This window comes from Taudactylus pleione, unplaced genomic scaffold, assembly GCF_031769625.1.
Source record: "Taudactylus pleione unplaced genomic scaffold, aTauple2 ptg002818l, whole genome shotgun sequence".
Lineage (NCBI taxonomy): Eukaryota > Metazoa > Chordata > Amphibia > Anura > Myobatrachidae > Taudactylus > Taudactylus pleione.
In genome coordinates this window covers 54,553-71,488 of record NW_028287192.1, presented here as the reverse complement: position 1 = coordinate 71,488, position 16,936 = coordinate 54,553, and the positions used below count along the sequence as shown (strand labels likewise).

At 48.4% G+C, this 16,936-nt stretch overlaps 1 protein-coding gene across 2 annotated transcripts in view; it reads right to left on the bottom strand.

Moving 5' to 3' along the window:
• Positions 1–1,765: 1,765 nt before the first annotated feature.
• LOC148431119 (collagen alpha-1(XXIV) chain-like) overlaps positions 1,766–16,936 on the bottom strand; it is a 69,073-nt gene continuing 53,902 nt past the window's right edge. For both annotated transcript variants that reach the window (XM_088466322.1, XM_088466323.1), the window contains 2 exons: positions 11,296–11,505; positions 1,766–2,965 (listed from right to left, as the gene is read on the bottom strand). In XM_088466322.1, coding sequence (XP_088322448.1) covers positions 2,822–2,965; positions 11,296–11,505 — 354 coding nt within the window. In that variant the 3' untranslated portion in view covers positions 1,766–2,821. The remainder of the gene's footprint in view (positions 2,966–11,295; positions 11,506–16,936) is intronic.

Here is a 16,936-nt window from a genome sequence, read left to right as displayed (position 1 = left end):
GCTTCTTTACATGTGATCAGATGTTCTCACGTGCCCTGTACATGGCCATCAGGCCTCGCCACCTGCTCATCAGGCTTCTTTACATGTGATCAGATGTTCTCATGTGCCCTTTACATGGCAATCAGGACTCCCCACCTGCTCATCAGGCTTCTTTACATGTGATCAGACATCTCATGTGCCCTGTACATGGCCATCAGGCCTCCCACCTGCTCATCAGGCTTCCGTACATGCTATCAGATGTTCTCACGTGCCCTTTACATGGCCATCAGGACTCCCCATCTGCTCATCAGGCTTCTTTACATGTGATCAGATGTTCTCACGTGCCCTGTACATGGCCATCAGGCCTCGCCACCTGCTCATCAGGCTTCTTTACATGTGATCAGACATCTCATGTGCCCTGTACATGGCCATCAGGCCTCCCACCTGCTCATCAGGCTTCCGTACATGCTATCAGATGTTCTCACGTGCCCTTTACATGGCCATCAGGACTCCCCATCTGCTCATCAGGCTTCTTTACATGTGATCAGACATCTCATGTGCCCTGTACATGGCCATCAGGCCTCCCACCTGCTCATCAGGCTTCCGTACATGCTATCAGATGTTCTCATGTGCCCTTTACATGGCAATCAGGACTCCCCTCCTGCTCATCAGGCTTCCCTACATGCAATCTGATGTTCTCACGTGCCCTGTACATGGCCATTAGGCCTCCCCATCTGCTCATCAGGCTTCTTTACATGTGATCAGACGTTCTCACGTGCCCTTTACATGGCCATCAGGACTCCCCACCTGCTCATCAGGCTTCTTTACATGTGATCAGATGTTCTCATGTGCCCTGTACATGGCCATCAGGACTCCCCACCTGCTAATCAGGCTTCCCTACATGCAATCTGATGTTCTCACGTGCCCTGTACATGGCCATTAGGCCTCCCCACCTGCTCATCAGGCTTCTTTACATGTGATCAGACATCTCATGTGCCCTGTACATGGCCATCAGGCCTCCCACCTGCTCATCAGGCTTCCGTACATGCGATCAGATGTTCTCATGTGCCCTTTACATGGCAATCAGGACTTCCGACCTGCTGATCAGGCTGCCCTACATGTGATCAGATGTTCTAACATGTCCTTTACCACTTGTCCTCTTTAAACGACTGGCGACAGTAAGGAGGCAGTTGGGATGTTTGGCACCAGCATTATGCCACATAGATAAGCACCACACATTTAGGGCAGGATGTACTAAAGAGAAAATGCGTCCAAAACTCCAAAAACTGCAGTTTTCAAAGAGTCGGCCACATTCCCCATATGTACAAAGCTCCTGAAAGCAAAACTTTCCGGAGCTTGTACACAGTAGGCAATGCTGTCTATAGCTGGCTCTCCCTAACAGAAGCTTATGGGCTTTTCCCAATGATCTCCGTGAGAGAGATCCAAAAGGGTTCCTCCAAGGCCCCCCTGCGGCTCGCACATCGGCGTTGGTTAATAACGCCGCTATACATGCAGTAAGTGGTGAAATGTATCACATCCTTAATGAAGTGTTTGATACATCCCACGTATAATCACATAACCAACTGAGTACATCTGTAAATACTCCAGCACAAAACCCAATTCCAGAGATACAAGTCCTGGTCGTGTACAGCGCTGTACCATAGCGCATGGCACTGCTTTATTAGGTAACGCTGCCCCAGGTCTTTTTGTTACAGTTGTAAAAGAAAACGCCAGAACTGACAAACTTTTAAATTTTTTATGATGAAAGATTAAAAATATAGAAAAAGAAACAAATACAATAGAAGCCGGCTGTTAGCGACTGACCGTAATGCTCATTTTCTGCAACAATTTTTTTTTTTTTTTTTTTTACTAAAACATTTTATTCTTTTAACAATTTTACAATTTGAATTAAATAAAAATAGCACCTATTAATATCGCAAAACACGCCTGCTAAACTTCTGAAACGATTACAATTATTATAACTTAACATCAGCACTTTAAAATATCCGCTGTATTAAAATTTTCATTAAATGTTACAAAATATATACACACTATAACACCATGGACGCCACTGGATGCCGGGGTCAAATAAAATACGTCCCAAACAGGTCAGAGATTGTGCTGCAACATCTGTTACAGTCAGAAAACCTAAGCGCTCTCTGTGCACCATATACACTGTGCTACGTATGGCTATCCCGAAAGTGGCTCAATCCGTTCACATAAATAAATGGATAATGAAATCTATGAATGAACAATGACAAATAAAAAATGATGCAGCCAGTACATACAGGGGGAGAATTCAGCGAGGGCCGTTAGTTAGCACCTTGGTTCAGGAGGAGCACCAGGCAACGTAGAAGAGGTAGGGCACCATCTAACGAGAGGTATATGTCCGCAGAGGACCAGACTCCACCTTCAGGCTTCCTCCCTTTGTGCTCGCAGGACATGTGCGAGTTACTGATTAGGAAAATTCACTTTCTGACACATTTTTGCACTTGGCAGAGTAGTAACCAGTACTTCTCCTCGACAAGCTGGCTGCTTCCATGAAGGTGACTTGTACAGTGCTTTTTAATTGTTCATGAACAGATATTTTTCCTGTTTTAATGATTTAAACATAAAAAAAGATTATTAAAAAAAATTAAATACTCTATCAATATCAAAGTCCTTTTTTCTTTATAAATGCCAAGCGTCCTTCTTAGGAGGAAGTCTCTTCCGGCATCTCTACAATGTCGCCAGAACATTGGTTCGTATTACTTACGCAGTTGACACACTGCTACCTTCCTTTATTATACAGCTCTCTATAAAAAAAGAGACTTAGCAGCTGCCCCCAGTCATCCAAACTGTCTCAGAGGAAACACACTGGGCCGTTCTCCAAATAGTGCTGTCCTTTCTGGGGAGGAGAGAACTTGGAGATGTCAACGACTGGAAGTTGGTTTGTTTCTTGTGTGGAAAACATGAACTGTGTCTTGTGCCAGCTGCCGTCCTGTATCTGCAACAGAGAGATAGTTTACTCTATGACATCACTACGATTATATAGGGCTCAGCCAATCCTGTACTGGACGGAATAAGCTTATTTACCAACTTTCATAAATGATACTTTCTGTACCTGAGAGAGAGGAAGAGGGGTAGACATTCGGGACTAGAGAGAGAGTAAAAATGAAGGAGGAAGAAAGGGAGAGAAAGATGGGGAGGGAGGGAGAGAGAGAGAGAGAGAGAGAGAGAGAGAGAGAGAGTGAGAGAGTGAGTGAGAGAGAAGGGATTAAGAAATGGAGAGAGATAAAGAAAGAGGTAGGTAGAGAGATGGAGAAAGAGATAGGGAGGAAGAGATATATGGATTAGCTGGTGGAGAGAGAGGAAGTGGGGGAAGGGAGAGTGGGAGAGATAGGGAGGAAGAGAAATAGAGAGGGATTAGCAGGTGGCAATTAGGAAGAGAAAGAGATGAAGGAAGAGAACAATGGAGGAAAAGGAGAGAGAATTGGGAGAAGAGAGACCGGGGGTGAAATAGAGAGGGAGTTGCGAAAGAAAAGGAGAGTTATGGTAGACGTACCTTTGTTAACTCTCTTTCTTAGAAGGAGATAATGGGGTGTAGGTGGTGGATAGGAGCAGCGGACACCAAACAGTTAAAATGTTGCTATCCCAGGATGCTCTGGTCCTACCCACCGATACCCCGCCCACAGCCTGAGATAATCAGTTTTATCAACAAGCCCAAGGCAGGAGCAGGATAGGAGGAAGACTGGTACACTGAGGAATCACACTTTCACACAACCGGTGTGAAAGTGTGACCAAAAGAAGAAACCCATAGAAGCTAGGTGCGTCAGGGTGGGTGCCCTATGGACTTCAAAGAAAGAGAGTTAACAAAGTTAAGTCTACCATAACTCTTCTTTTCTTCAGGGTCTATAGGGCTCCACAGGGAGACAATTGGGTTGTCCCAAACCAGTTGTTGAAGGGTGGGGATGCTCCTGAGGAGAATGCAGCGCCCAAATTAAGCATCCTGTGAGGCAAATGTATCAAAGGCATAGAACCTAAGAAAGATGTGGACAGTAGACCACGTCGCCGTGCTGCACAATATTCGGTACACGCACCACGGCGGGACCAACAGAGCGAGTAGAATGAGCTGAGACAGTAGCCGGCACAGGAAGACCAGCCTGCGAGTAAACCTGTGAGATAGTCATGAGAAGCCACCTGGCCACAGTCTGTTTATTAGCTGGCCAACCCTTCTTGTGAAATTCATATAGAACAAAGAGGGAATCCGTATCCCTGATGGAACTCATATAGTCCACGTAGATCCTCAGAGCTGGGACCACATCCAATGAGGACTCACCTGCCGAGAGGTCTGGTGATAGGAAGGCTGGAACTACAATTTCTTAATTAAGGTGGAAATGAGAAACCACCTTGGGAAGGAAGTTAGGGCAAGTCTGAAAAACAGCCCTGTCCTGATGAAAGATCAGAAATGGGGAGTGACAGGAAAGTGCTCCTAAATCTGACACCTTACAGGGAGATGTGATAACCTAATTAAAAGAGTCCTTGCAGTGAGCCATTTGAGGTCTACTGATTCCAGGGGTTCAAACAGAGGGTCCTGAAGTGCTTGGAGAACCACTGACAAATCCCACGGAGTCACTGGAGGGACAAAGGGGGGTTGAATACGGAGGACACCCTGAAGGAAGGTGTGAACATCCGGTAGTGAAGCAATTTTGTGCTGGAACCAGATGGACAGACCAGAGACATGCACTTTCAGAGAGGCCAGACGGAGTCCAAGATCCAATCCAAGCTTGAAGAAAGGCAAGGATTCTAGAAACCTGAAAAACCTGAGGGTCAAAGCTTCTGGCAGCACACCACTGGAAGTATGTATGCCACACCCGGTGATAGATCCGGGCAGAGGTCGGTTTACACGCTCTGACAATGATCTGGACCACAGAGCGAGAAAACCCTTTGGACCTTAGCAGGGATGTCTCAAGAGCCACGTCAAAGACAGACGGGCCAGGTCCGGATGTAGACAGGAACCCTGAGACAACAGGTCTGGTCATTGAAGAAGTTGGAGAGGAGCGTCTATGGAGAGACTTTGAAGATCGGAGTACCAATGGAGTCTGGGCCAAGCCGGAGCTACCAACAGGACCATGCCCCCTTCTTGCTTGAACTTCCGAAGGACCCGAGGTAGAAGGGAAACTATAGAGAAGAGGTACGCCAAATGGAAGGTCCACTTCACTGACAAGGTCCACAAAGGCTGCTTCGGGGTCCCTTGTCCTGGACCTGTACACTGGAAGCTTGTGGTTGTGTCATGAGGCCATGAGGTTCACGTCGAATAGACTCCATTAATACACCAGGAGCTGAAAAACTTCTGGGTGTAGAGACCACTCCCCGGCGTGCATGTGGTGATGGCTGAGGAAATCCGCTTCCCAATTGAGAATTCCAGGGGAGATGGCTGGGTGATGGCGTTCAGCCCATGTGAGAATGTGTGACACTTCTGCCATTGCTGACCAACTTTGAGTGCCTCCCTGGTAATTGAGGTAGGCCACTGCTGTGGCGTTGTCGGACTATACTTGTACTGATCTGCCCTGAAGAATATCCTGAGGCAGAGTAAGGGCTTGGTAGATGGCTTGGAGTTCTAGAACGTTGATTGGTTAGATCACTTTGACTGGTGTCCAGCGTCCTTGGAAGGAGCGCTGACCGGTCACTGTGCCCCACCCACGGGGCCTTGCATCCGTGGTGAGGAGTACCCATTCTGGGATCCAAAAGGGGCAACCTTTGTTTAAGTGGGACGTCTGTAACCACCAGGAGAAGGACAGGCGAACTGCTGTAGAGAAGACCATCGTCTTGGATCTGATCAGATGGGGCTGCCCATTCCACCAGATTAGGTGTTGTAGGGGCGTGGAGTGGAACTGAGCGAACTCCACCACGTTGATTGCTGAGTTAATTGACACTTGGAGACTATGGTGTAACCTGCGCACTTGTTGCTGGAGTGCGGAGATCTGCGGTCAGGAAAATTCTCTGAGCCTGAGAATCCAGAAGAGCTCCCTGATTATACCATCCTTTGTAAATGGGTCAGGGAAAACTGTTTCCAGTTGATCAACCAGCCGTGCCACTGTAGAAAGGAAATGGTTACCTGAAGATGGCAGTGAAGGAACTATGGAGAGCGTACAACGAGCAAGAGGTCATCCAAGTATGGGAGTAGCCCGATTCCCTGATGACGCAGGTGGGCTGCCATAACTGCAACGATTTTGGTAAAGACCCGCGGAGCTATAGAAAGCCCAAAGGGCAATGCCTGAAATTGGAAATGTCACTATAGGACAGCAAACTGGAGGTACTTGTTCAGAGACTTGAGGTTGAGGATAGGCCGATGAGACCCATTGGGTTTCTGAACCAAGAAAAGGATGGAATAATAACCGTACACATGCTGTAATGATGGGACTGGAATTATTATCCCCGCGTGCAGCAAGGACTGAATGGCCTTCTGGAGTAGCATGGCTTTGCCCGGGTCTGATGGAGGGCCTGTGTATAAACTGCTGGGGGGGGGGGGGAACATATCAGGAATGAGAGACCACTTCTTGTACCCAGGCATCTGTGGTGGTCTGACGCCAGAATTGGGCAAACTGAAGAAGTCGGCCTCCAGCTGGGGTCCCCCAGGCAAAAGGTTTGTCCTCGGATTAGTAGCTAGACATGTGGTGGCCCAGGCTTGCTTGGTCCTGAGCTTGGAGGCCTTTGTGGATGTCGACTGCCGAGGAAAGCTTTTCCCTGGGGACAAAAGGACCTAAAGGATGACATCCAAGGCCTTGATGTAGATGCTGAGGGTAGAAAATCCATCTTAGAGGCCACTAACGTACTCACAATGTTGTCCAACTCTGGGCCAAACAGGATCTCCCCAGTGTAAGGCAGTGATTCCAAGGCCTTCTTAGAGTTCATGTCGGCCTTCTGTGAACGAAGCCAAATGATGCGGTGGGTTACCACCAAAGTAGTAGATGCCTTGGAAGCCAATAAACCAGTATCCAAAGCCACTTCTCCCAAATAAGAAGCTGCATCCCTGATGTGGGAGATATAGGACAACTGTTCCCGGGAGGCATCAGAGGGAAATGTGTCCTCTAGAGCATCTGCCCAGCTCTCCATGGCTTTGGTCACACAGGCAGTAGCCATGGCTGGACGAGTAAGAGCTCCTGTAAGAGAATACACAGATTTGAGGTACGTTTCAATCCTTCTATCCATCGGGTCCTTAGGGAGGAGGCTGTAGAGAAAGGTAAAGCAGAGCTTTTAACTAGACGCGTCACATGGGAATCTACCGCTGGGGGAACTTCCCATTTAGCACAATCAGCTGCTGGAATAGGGTAAAAAGAAGCCAGGCGTTTTGGGGGCTGAAACGTTTTACTTGGCGCATTCCATGCTTTGCTCATGAGCTCAGAAAGCTGATCAGCGTGAGGAAATTCCGGGCCTGATTCAGAGCCGCTTGTAAGTGGCCGCTCGTTCGCTCTGAGCGACGTTCGCACAACTGCGCATGCGTATGGGTCGTAATGCGCATGCGCAAATCAGTCATTGCGGTCGGAAATCGTGCGCTCGCAAAACAGCGAGGGGCTGCTAATTTGATTGACAGAATGTACCGTTTGTGGGTGGTAACAGGGGAAGGTGCTTGAAAACGGGGGAGTGGAGATCCGAACGCAGGCGTGCTTAACGGTAAAACGGGCGTATAATTAGTAAAGGAGCGTCCTCGACCACGTCACTTGGTTGTCTTTTAGCCTGAACTGCTCGCAGTGATTGCGGTAGGAAAATCCTACCACAAGCACTGCGAGCAGTTCTGATGCCTTTCAATGTTCCCGATTAATCTAATAAATACTGGAGATGACGTGTGTTGCGAACGGCAAAGGGGCGTCTTTACAAAATAGCGAGCGCATTTTTCGTTCGCTCGCTCGCTCAGACATAGAGGCGCCAACAAACCGCAAAGAGCGAGCGCTCAATTTAAATAGCTGGCCCCTTTTTTGGAACGACCGTCCACAAATAGCGTCCGGGTCTGAGTCAGGCCCTCTGTCTCTTAAAAAAAAAGTGGCTGTTTTGTTTGAGGAATGGGCTCAGCATTTTATATCTGAGGATTTAACAGCCCTCACTAGTGCAGGTACATTCACTTTAAAGTGAGGATCCTCCTCCCCTGAGGGGGACTCAGGGAGAGAGATCTGCTTCTTCTGCCTCCCCAGATGACACCTCAGAATCTGAGAGCTGAGTAGACTGTGGGGATAGCACAGGACGCTTAGTAGTATTACTGGGTAGGGGTCTCTCACATTGCAACAATTGTTGAAAAGCTGTAGAAGTGGCCGCTAGACTCTGCACTGAAGCAGAAAGCAGGTCTACCCATGGAGGAGGCACAGGAGGTACAGGTACCTGTTGTGGTAACCCTATAGGAGGAATTACTGCAGGGACGTGGTCCGCAATTGTATCTAACACCTGTGAGAAGGAAGCCCAGGGGGGTTCCTCAGCAGGGGTTGGAGGGGCTGGTTGGCCTGGTGTATTATAACAAGTTGCACATAGCACATCCTGAATTAAATCCTCCTGGGTTAAGCCTGCTGAACAGAACCTGCAAGAGAGCAGTATAGGTGCAGCAGCTGCTTGTTACCCTTACCTTCGCTAGACATAGCTACAGAACAGTACAGCACACAATATGGTACTGAGCAGCGTGTAACCACAGTATGTGACAGACTTCACAAATACAAGTAGATGTGAAGTACAGGGAACCCCCTTCCTGTGAAAGGAAAGGGAAAGTCATAAGCTGACAGTAGAGTGAGACAGCAGCGCTACCATAAGTCACATACAATGCAGAAAATAACTATAACTGCAATGGGCACTGAAATCAGAGGCTGGTAGGCTATAGTGCTACATAACCTGGCTCCCAGGACAGGTATGGGGGGGAATAAGGAGAGAAAGAGACACAGGGCCTGATTCAGCAAGGAACGCAGTTGCAACAACGCGCGCAATCGGTTGATTGTTGCATTCTGCGCATGCATCGCAGGGCGCAAACTAGCAATTGCGACGGAAACTGCGTTTACAGAGGCTACACAGACCCAGAGCAGAGTGATTGACAGGAAGCGACGTATGTGGGGGGTGGTCGGGCGAACGCAGACGTGCCTGTGTGTTTCAACGCCATTACATAGGCGTGTATAAATTATCCACTGTGATACCTGACGCCTCCTGAGGCCTCATAGCGAGCGCAGAAGTGAGCAATTCCTGAGTGAGGTCAGGGCTTTGTTAACTGTGCGTATGGGTCCAATGTTACTCGATGTTACCGATTGTTTCGCTATGTTGCCCTAGTATACGGATGTAAGGGGAAGTGGGCGTCCTTATGTCAGGCTGCGATCGTAATGTGAATGCAAACATTTACATGTCACCGCTGATATTAGTAACTGCGCTGCGTGCGTATAACCAGAATAGCGATCCTTGCTGAATGAGGCCCAAGGAGAGAAAGAGAGACAGGGCCAGATTCAGCTCCGCAATTCCGTCTGTGCAGATATGGTAATACAGCAGGGGGCATCACACCTCCTACCTCATCACACCTCCTGCTGCATCCCGCCTCCTGCTGCATTGTCCAACGCAGCATCGGATACTCTGCGGAACATCAGCTGGCTAGGGTGACCCATGGGGTCACGCAGCAATCTGCCGCAGAGGAGAGGAAGAAGCCAGGAAATCTCCGTCAGTCGACGGATATCCTGGCTTCCCCCCCCCCCCAATGGCAGTGACACGTACCGACACGGAGAGCATCGCCACCTCCTCCCCACCCACAATCTGCTGCCAGTCTCAGGGGGTCATTCAGACCCGTTCGCGAGCAAAGGACGCTCGCAAACGGGTCGATGTTGCCCCACTGCGCATGCGCACGACGGAGGGAGCTCCGTCGTGCGCATGCGTGAGACCCGGACTGCGACAGCCAAGCTGTCGCTCCGGGTCTCGCACCAAAGGGGGAGTGCTGTCGATGTTAATTGACAGCACGCCCCCTTTGGTGGGCGTGCCGGGGGTGTGCCTGCCAGACGGAGGCGTCCCCATGGGAACACCTACCATCTGAATCCGGCCCCACTGACATCACTAGTGATGTCAGTGGGAGTGATTTTAGCTCTGATAGAGCCAAAATCACTCCAGGGCTTGCCGCAGGGTCTCCGTCACAATCCCGATGGTCGCGATGGTCAAGACCATCGCGACCATCATCATGGATGCTCGCTATAGCTGTGGGTGGTAACGCAAAGCTATGCGAGCGTCCATGAGGATGCTCCAAAAAAGGTAGGAGGTCCCTGATTCAGAGCGAGCGCTCTGGTCAGAGCATTCAGCTCTGAATCAGGCCCTCAGTACGGGATCGCAGACCCATCCTGTACATGCGCAGAACGGGTCATCATGCGCAGAACGGGTCATGCACCTTAGCATACGTGAGCACAGGCCTGGATACAAACAGGCACATAACAGAAAACAAGCAAATAAACATAAAAGTAAATGTCCCAGCACTCCTTGTACTAATGTCTGTGGACCTTCCAGGTCCTGGCACCCTAAAGCTAACCACCCCCCCCCCCCCCCCAGCCTATCACCTGGCTAGCTTATCCAGCATCAGTAGCATCAGGTGTGTGGGAGTATTTAACCCTTCCTGTGCTACAGTGATTATTCCAGCTGGGTCTGTGTAAATGTGAAAACCTGGAATTCCAAACCTCCACTACTAACGCAGAACACACAGGTTCTCTACAGCCTCCTGGAGGGAGCGGATTCCACCAGAATGTGGGTAATTCAGGTGAGAGACCACCCCTCTCACCACAATATATATACGTATTTCTGAGACTGTTGTTCTTATTGAATCGATCGGCTGCCCCTGCCATGCTTAGGTGACAGCTGGACAGGATACCTGCCTATTTGTTTTGCAAAGTTAATAAACTTTTGAGCTATTATTAGTTCAAGTTCGCAATAGTCATTCTTTATAAAAAAACAAAAACCAGCCAATAGAAAAATCACGTCATGCTTCATAAATATTTTACATACAGTTACTATACAATATGCTGCACAATATAGTGGGATGGTCACTAATTTGCCTATGGTGTTATTGGAATGTTTGGTACTTATGCCATGCCATACTCTGGCGACAGGGGATCGGGGGTTTGGCCCAATACATCGCAGATATAAAGGGGCCTTTAAACAGTGGAATCTGGACGGACAATTTGGTCACAACTAGCCATACAGAACAACCAAGTCTGCACGTATGTGTCCAGCGTAACATCACTATATTATCGATACTCACCACTAATTACATTATGTGCAGCTTACCGCAATATTTTATCTCCCCGTGCATTGGCGTGATAAGAGGCGCAGCGCTATATAACTCACCTTGCAGTCATCTAGAAGAACATTTCTTTCAAGTAATTTTTTTCCTTCAAACTTGTGGCCATTCCATCCGGTGAAGGTTGGCGTCACCTCTCGGCCGATCTGCGCTCCTAAGACCGGCGAGTTCAGGCAGTGGATGGTGATGGTGTGAACGGCTTCTGAACTCAGCAAATGGAGGAAGTTCATCTGCACTTTGCCCACACCGAACTCCAGCTGGTACCCATAGGAAGAACAGAGCGTTAGTACTCTCAGTAACAAGTGGGATAGGAGTACTGCCAGCAGACACATGTAATAGTGTATGGAGATCGCTGCTATAACGTACAGATGATAAATGTGGCCCCATTAATGTAAGATTCACCTTTAGTCTGACATCAGTAAGATTCTGTCAGGGCCTCAGCCGAGGAATATAAATGAGTCACATTACATAAAGCAGAACCCGGCACTTCTCTTTGACGCTATGCAGGAGCATGTCAGCTGGATTTCTCCAGAGACCGTCTTATTTATATTCAATGGGACCACAGGTGCCCAGACACATCTATATTTCCAAATTACTGTGTAACAATGTTATTTTTATTGCATTTTAATAAAGAACATTTTTTTGTATTAATTCATAATTTGCATATTACATTTAGGGTTACTGCAGGAAAAGTTACAACATTTTATTATTATTATTATAATAATGTTCTTTTTATACTTTTATACTAGCTGTTTTCCACAGAGAGGGAGAGGCAGCAAATATGGTCGTACTCTATAAGAAAGACATAATGGTCCACACATCTTACAATCTAAACTAGTGATGGGCAACAGGCGGCCCCCCAAGCAGTCATCCCGGTTCCTTCCTGCCTTAGTCACAGATCTGTTTGTTATAGCTTCCAGCACTTATTTAAAAGCCTGCAGAGAAGGAGAGTTATGGTAAAACTAATGGTGCATACACACGGTCAGATCTGTCAGATGAACAATTGAACGATTTTACCAAAGATTTGAATGATTGAACGATTTTTGGCTGCATTAAAATTAATGGAATCGTCCAAGTCTGACTGCAAAAACATCAAATGTCAGATATCGTTATCTGACCGTCGGGAACGCGCATCGTTCATCGTCCATCATTCAGGCATGTCAGATATGTCAGATTTTCCTTCAGATATTAACGATGTTTTAATTCATTATCATTCAGATCTGAAAAAAAAATCTGACCGTGTGTATGCACCATTACCCTTGCTAACTCTCTTTCTTCAAAGACCATAGAGTCCACGGGGGAGACAATGGGGTGTAGGCGGGACTTGGAGAACCGGACACCAACAGCAAAGCTTTTCAAACCCAGGATGCTCCTTGTTAACAAACCCAAGGCAGGAGCAGGATAGGAGAGAAGGAAGACTGGTACACTGAGGAATTACACTCTCATACAGAGAAGGAAACAAGTGACCAGAAGAAGAAACCCATAGAAGCCAGTTGTGACAGGGTGGGTGCCCTGTGGACCCTATGGACTTTGAAGAAAGAGAGTTAACAATGGTAAGTTTTACCATAACTCTCCTTTTCTTCTTCAGGGTCCATAGGAATCCACAGGGAGACAATGGGTATGACCCAAAGTAGTTATTCAAGGGCGGGGAAGTTCCTGAGCTGAGACGAGAAGCCGCCGCCCAAAGGAAGCACCCTGAGAGGCAAATGTATCAATGGCATAAAACCTAAGAAAAGTGTGGACAGAAGACCACGTGGCCGCTTTGCATAGTTGTTCAGAATAGGCACCACGACGGGCTGCCCACAAGGGACCCACAGAGCTAGTAGAATGAGCAGACACTGTAGCCGGCACAGGAAGGCCAGTCTGCTTGTAAGCCTGTGAGATAGTCATGCAAATCCATCTGGCCAAAGTCTGTTTGTTACCTGGCCATCCCTTCTTATGGAATCCATATAGGATGAAGAGGGAGTCTGATTTCCTGTTGGAACTAGAACGGTCCACTTAGATCTTCAGAGCACGGACTGTATCCTAAGAAGCCTCACCTGCCGAGAGGTCTGGTGATTAAAAGGCCAGAAAATTAATTTCCTCATTAAGGTGGAAACGAGAAATCACCTTGGAAAGGAAGCAAGGGCGCATTCTAAGTACAGCCCTGTCCTTATTAAAGATCAAAAAGGGGGAGCAACATGACAGCGCCCCTAAATCCAGAAGAAACAGAGTCTTTGCAGTGAGCCACTTGACATCTACCGATTCCAGGGGTTCGAATGGAAGTTCCTGAAGTGCGTGGAGAACCACTGACAAATCCCACGGAGCCACAGGAAAGACAAAGGGGAATTGTATACGTAGAGCACCTTGTAGGAAGGTGTGAGCATCCGGTAGAAGAGCAATTATGCACTGGAAACAGATGGAGAGAGCAGTACCCTGCACTTTCAGAGATGCTAGGTGGAGTCCAAGATCCAGTCCAGCCTGAAGAAAGGCAAGTATTCTAGAAACCTTAAAAACTTGAGGGTCATAGTTTCTAGGGGCACACCACTGGAAATATGTATGCCATACCCGGTGATAAATCAGAGGCTGATTTACGTGCTCTGATCATGGTCTGTACCAGAGCTAGAAAATCCCTTAAACCTTAGGAATTAGCCTCAAGAGCCAAAGACAGGTGGGACAGGTCCAGATGTAGACAGGGACCCTGAGACAACAGGTATGCTCGTAGAGGAAGTTGAAAGGGAGAATCTATGGAGAGACTTTGAAGATGGGAGTACCAATGGCATCTGGACTAAGCTGGAGCCACCAACAGGACTGTGCCCCCTTCCTGTCTAAACTTCTGAAGAACCCGAGGAAGAAATGAGACTGGAGGGAAGAGGTACGCCAAATAGAAGGTCCGCCTCACAGATAATGCATCCATGAAGGCAGCGTTGGGGTCCCTTGTCCTGGCTCCATACACTTGAAGTTTGTAGTGTTGTGATTCCATGGAGTTCTACATCTGGTAGACCCCATTTGTCCACCACGAGCTTGAAGACTTCTGGTTGTAGAGACCACTCCCCTGCATGCACGTTATGACGGCTGAGAAAGTCAGCTTCCCAATTGAGAATTCTTGGGATGATGACTGGGAGATGGCGTTCGGCCCATTTGAGAATGCAGGACACTTCTGCCATTGCTGTCTGACTTTGAGTGCCTCCTTAGTAATTGAGGTAGGCCACTGCCTTGGTGTCGTCGGACTGTACTTGTACTGGCCTGCCCTGAAGAATATCCTGAGCCAGAGTAAGAGCTCTATAGATGTCTCGGAGTTCCAGGACATTGATTGGCAAGATCGCCTTGGCTGGAGTCCAGCATCCTTGTAAGGAGTGCTGGCCAGCCACTGCACCCCACCCATGGGAGGCTTGCTTCCATGGTTAGGAGTACCCAGTTTGGGATCCAAAAGGGGTGCCCCCTTGTTCAAGTGGGAGGTCTGTCGCCACCAGGCTAGGGACAGACGAACCTCCGGAGAGAGGCCCATCATCTGGAATCTGAGCAGATAGGGCAGCTCATTCCACCTGGAGAGGATCAGGTGTTGTAGGAGCCTGGAGTGAAACTGAGTGAACTCCACCATGTCGACGGTGGACACCATGGATCCCAGGGTCTGCATTGCAGAGTGAATTGACACTCGGCGACTGTGTAGTAGTCTGCGCACTCGGTGCTGTAATACCGAGATTTTTTCTGCTGTTAGGAAGATTCTCTGAACCTGAGAGTTTAGGAGTGCTCCCAGATGTACCATTCTTAGAGAAGGTGTCAAGGAAGACTTTTTCCAGTTGATCAGCCTACTGTGCGTTTATAGAAAGGCAATGGTTACCTGTAGGTGGCGGTGAAGAATTTCTGGGGAGCTGGCCAACAGCAAGATATAATCTAAGTATGGGAGCAGTCATATCTCTTGACAATGAAGGTAGGCCGCCATAACTGCCATGATCTTGGTAAAGACCCAAGGAGCAGTAGAAAGGCCAAAAGGCAGAGCTTGAAATTGGTAATGTTGATGTAGTATAGCAAACCGGAGATATTGTTGATGAAAAGGCGCTATAGGTACATATAGGTAAGCATCCTGTATGTCCAGAGATACCATAAAGTCCCCAGGCTCCATAGCCAGGACAATAGGGCGTAGGGTTTCCATACAAAACCTGGGCACCCTGATAAACTTGTTCAGAGACTTGAGGTTGAGGATAGGCCAATGAGACCCGTTGGGAAGAATAATAGCCCTTCCCTCGCTGTGAGGAGGGGACCAGAATTATTACTCCTGAGAGCAGTAAGGACTGAATGGCCTTTTGGAGCAGCAGGGCCTGCTTGGATCCAATGGAGGTCAAGTGCAAAAGAAATGCTGGGGGGGTCAACTCAGGAATGAGAGAGCATATCCGTGAGAGACCACTTCTCTTACCCAGGTGTCTGATGTGGTTTGATGCCAGAACTGGGCGAATTGAAGAAGTCGGCCTCCCATCGTGAGAGCCCCCAGGGAGAGGCTCGCCCCGTCAGGATGAAGGCTTGTACTCAGGTTTGGTAGGTGGGCGTTTATTAGCCCAGGTCTGTTTGGTCCTAGACTTGGAGGCCTTAGTGGATGCCTGATGCCTTGGAAAGGATTGACCTTTAGCTTTTCCTTGAGGATGAAAGAACCGAAAGGATGACATCCGAGGCTTCGCATTATATGCAGAGGGCAAGAACGACGTCTTTGAAGCTACCAAGGTAGTCACAATTTTGTCCAATTCTGTGCCAACAGGATATCCCCAGAATAAGGCAGAGACTCCAGAGCCTTTTTAGAGTGCGAATCTGCCTTCCATGAGCGGAGCCAAACAATACGGCGGCTACTACAGAAGTGGCAGATGCCTTGGCATCTAGGAAAGCAGAATCAAGAGCTGCTTCACCTAAATAGGAGGCTGCATCTCTAATGTGAGATATGTAGGACAGCTGTTCCCTCGAAGCATCATAGGGAAATGTATCTTCTAGGGCCTTTGCCCAACTCTCAAGCCCCTGCCAGACATAGCTGCAAGAAAAAATGTAACACACAATCTGGCACAGTGCAGTGAGCAACCCAGATGTATGTGAAATATGGCACAGTGTAGTGTGCAACAGCAATGTATAGTATGTGATAGCCCTCACAAATATAGGCAGATGTGAGGTACGATGAACTCTATATACCTTAGTATGCTAGGGTTATAGTGAAATAAAGGGAAAAGTATAAGCTGACAGTTATAGAAAAAAGTAAACAGCGCTAGCACAAGTCACACACAATGCAGAGTATACAATATAACTGCAGTGGGCACTAAAATAAACTACACAGACCGCAGTGGCTGGTAGGATATAGAGCTGTATAACCTGGCCTTTGGGAGAGGTATAGAGGGTGACTAGACCCAGCAATCTCCCGGTGACCTGAATGCAGAAACTGGCTGCCGTGGGTCTCGGAGGGGGCGGAGGGTGAGGGAGGAGCAGCTCAGGGGCGACAAGACCACAGTGGAATGACACCCTGACCTGGGGAAGGGGCCGTAGGGAGAGCGCCTTCTCCCCTGTGCTGACATTAACCACTGGGTCCCCTGGCCTTAAATTGTGCCCTGCGCCAGTGCTTGTATTGCCCTGGTGGTCTGGTGGAGTCCCGGATGAACCAGTGTCCACATGAGCGCCTCCGGTCTGTCTCCTGAGACCGGAGGCAAGACTGCGCATAGATGCGGGTCCCCGCCAACG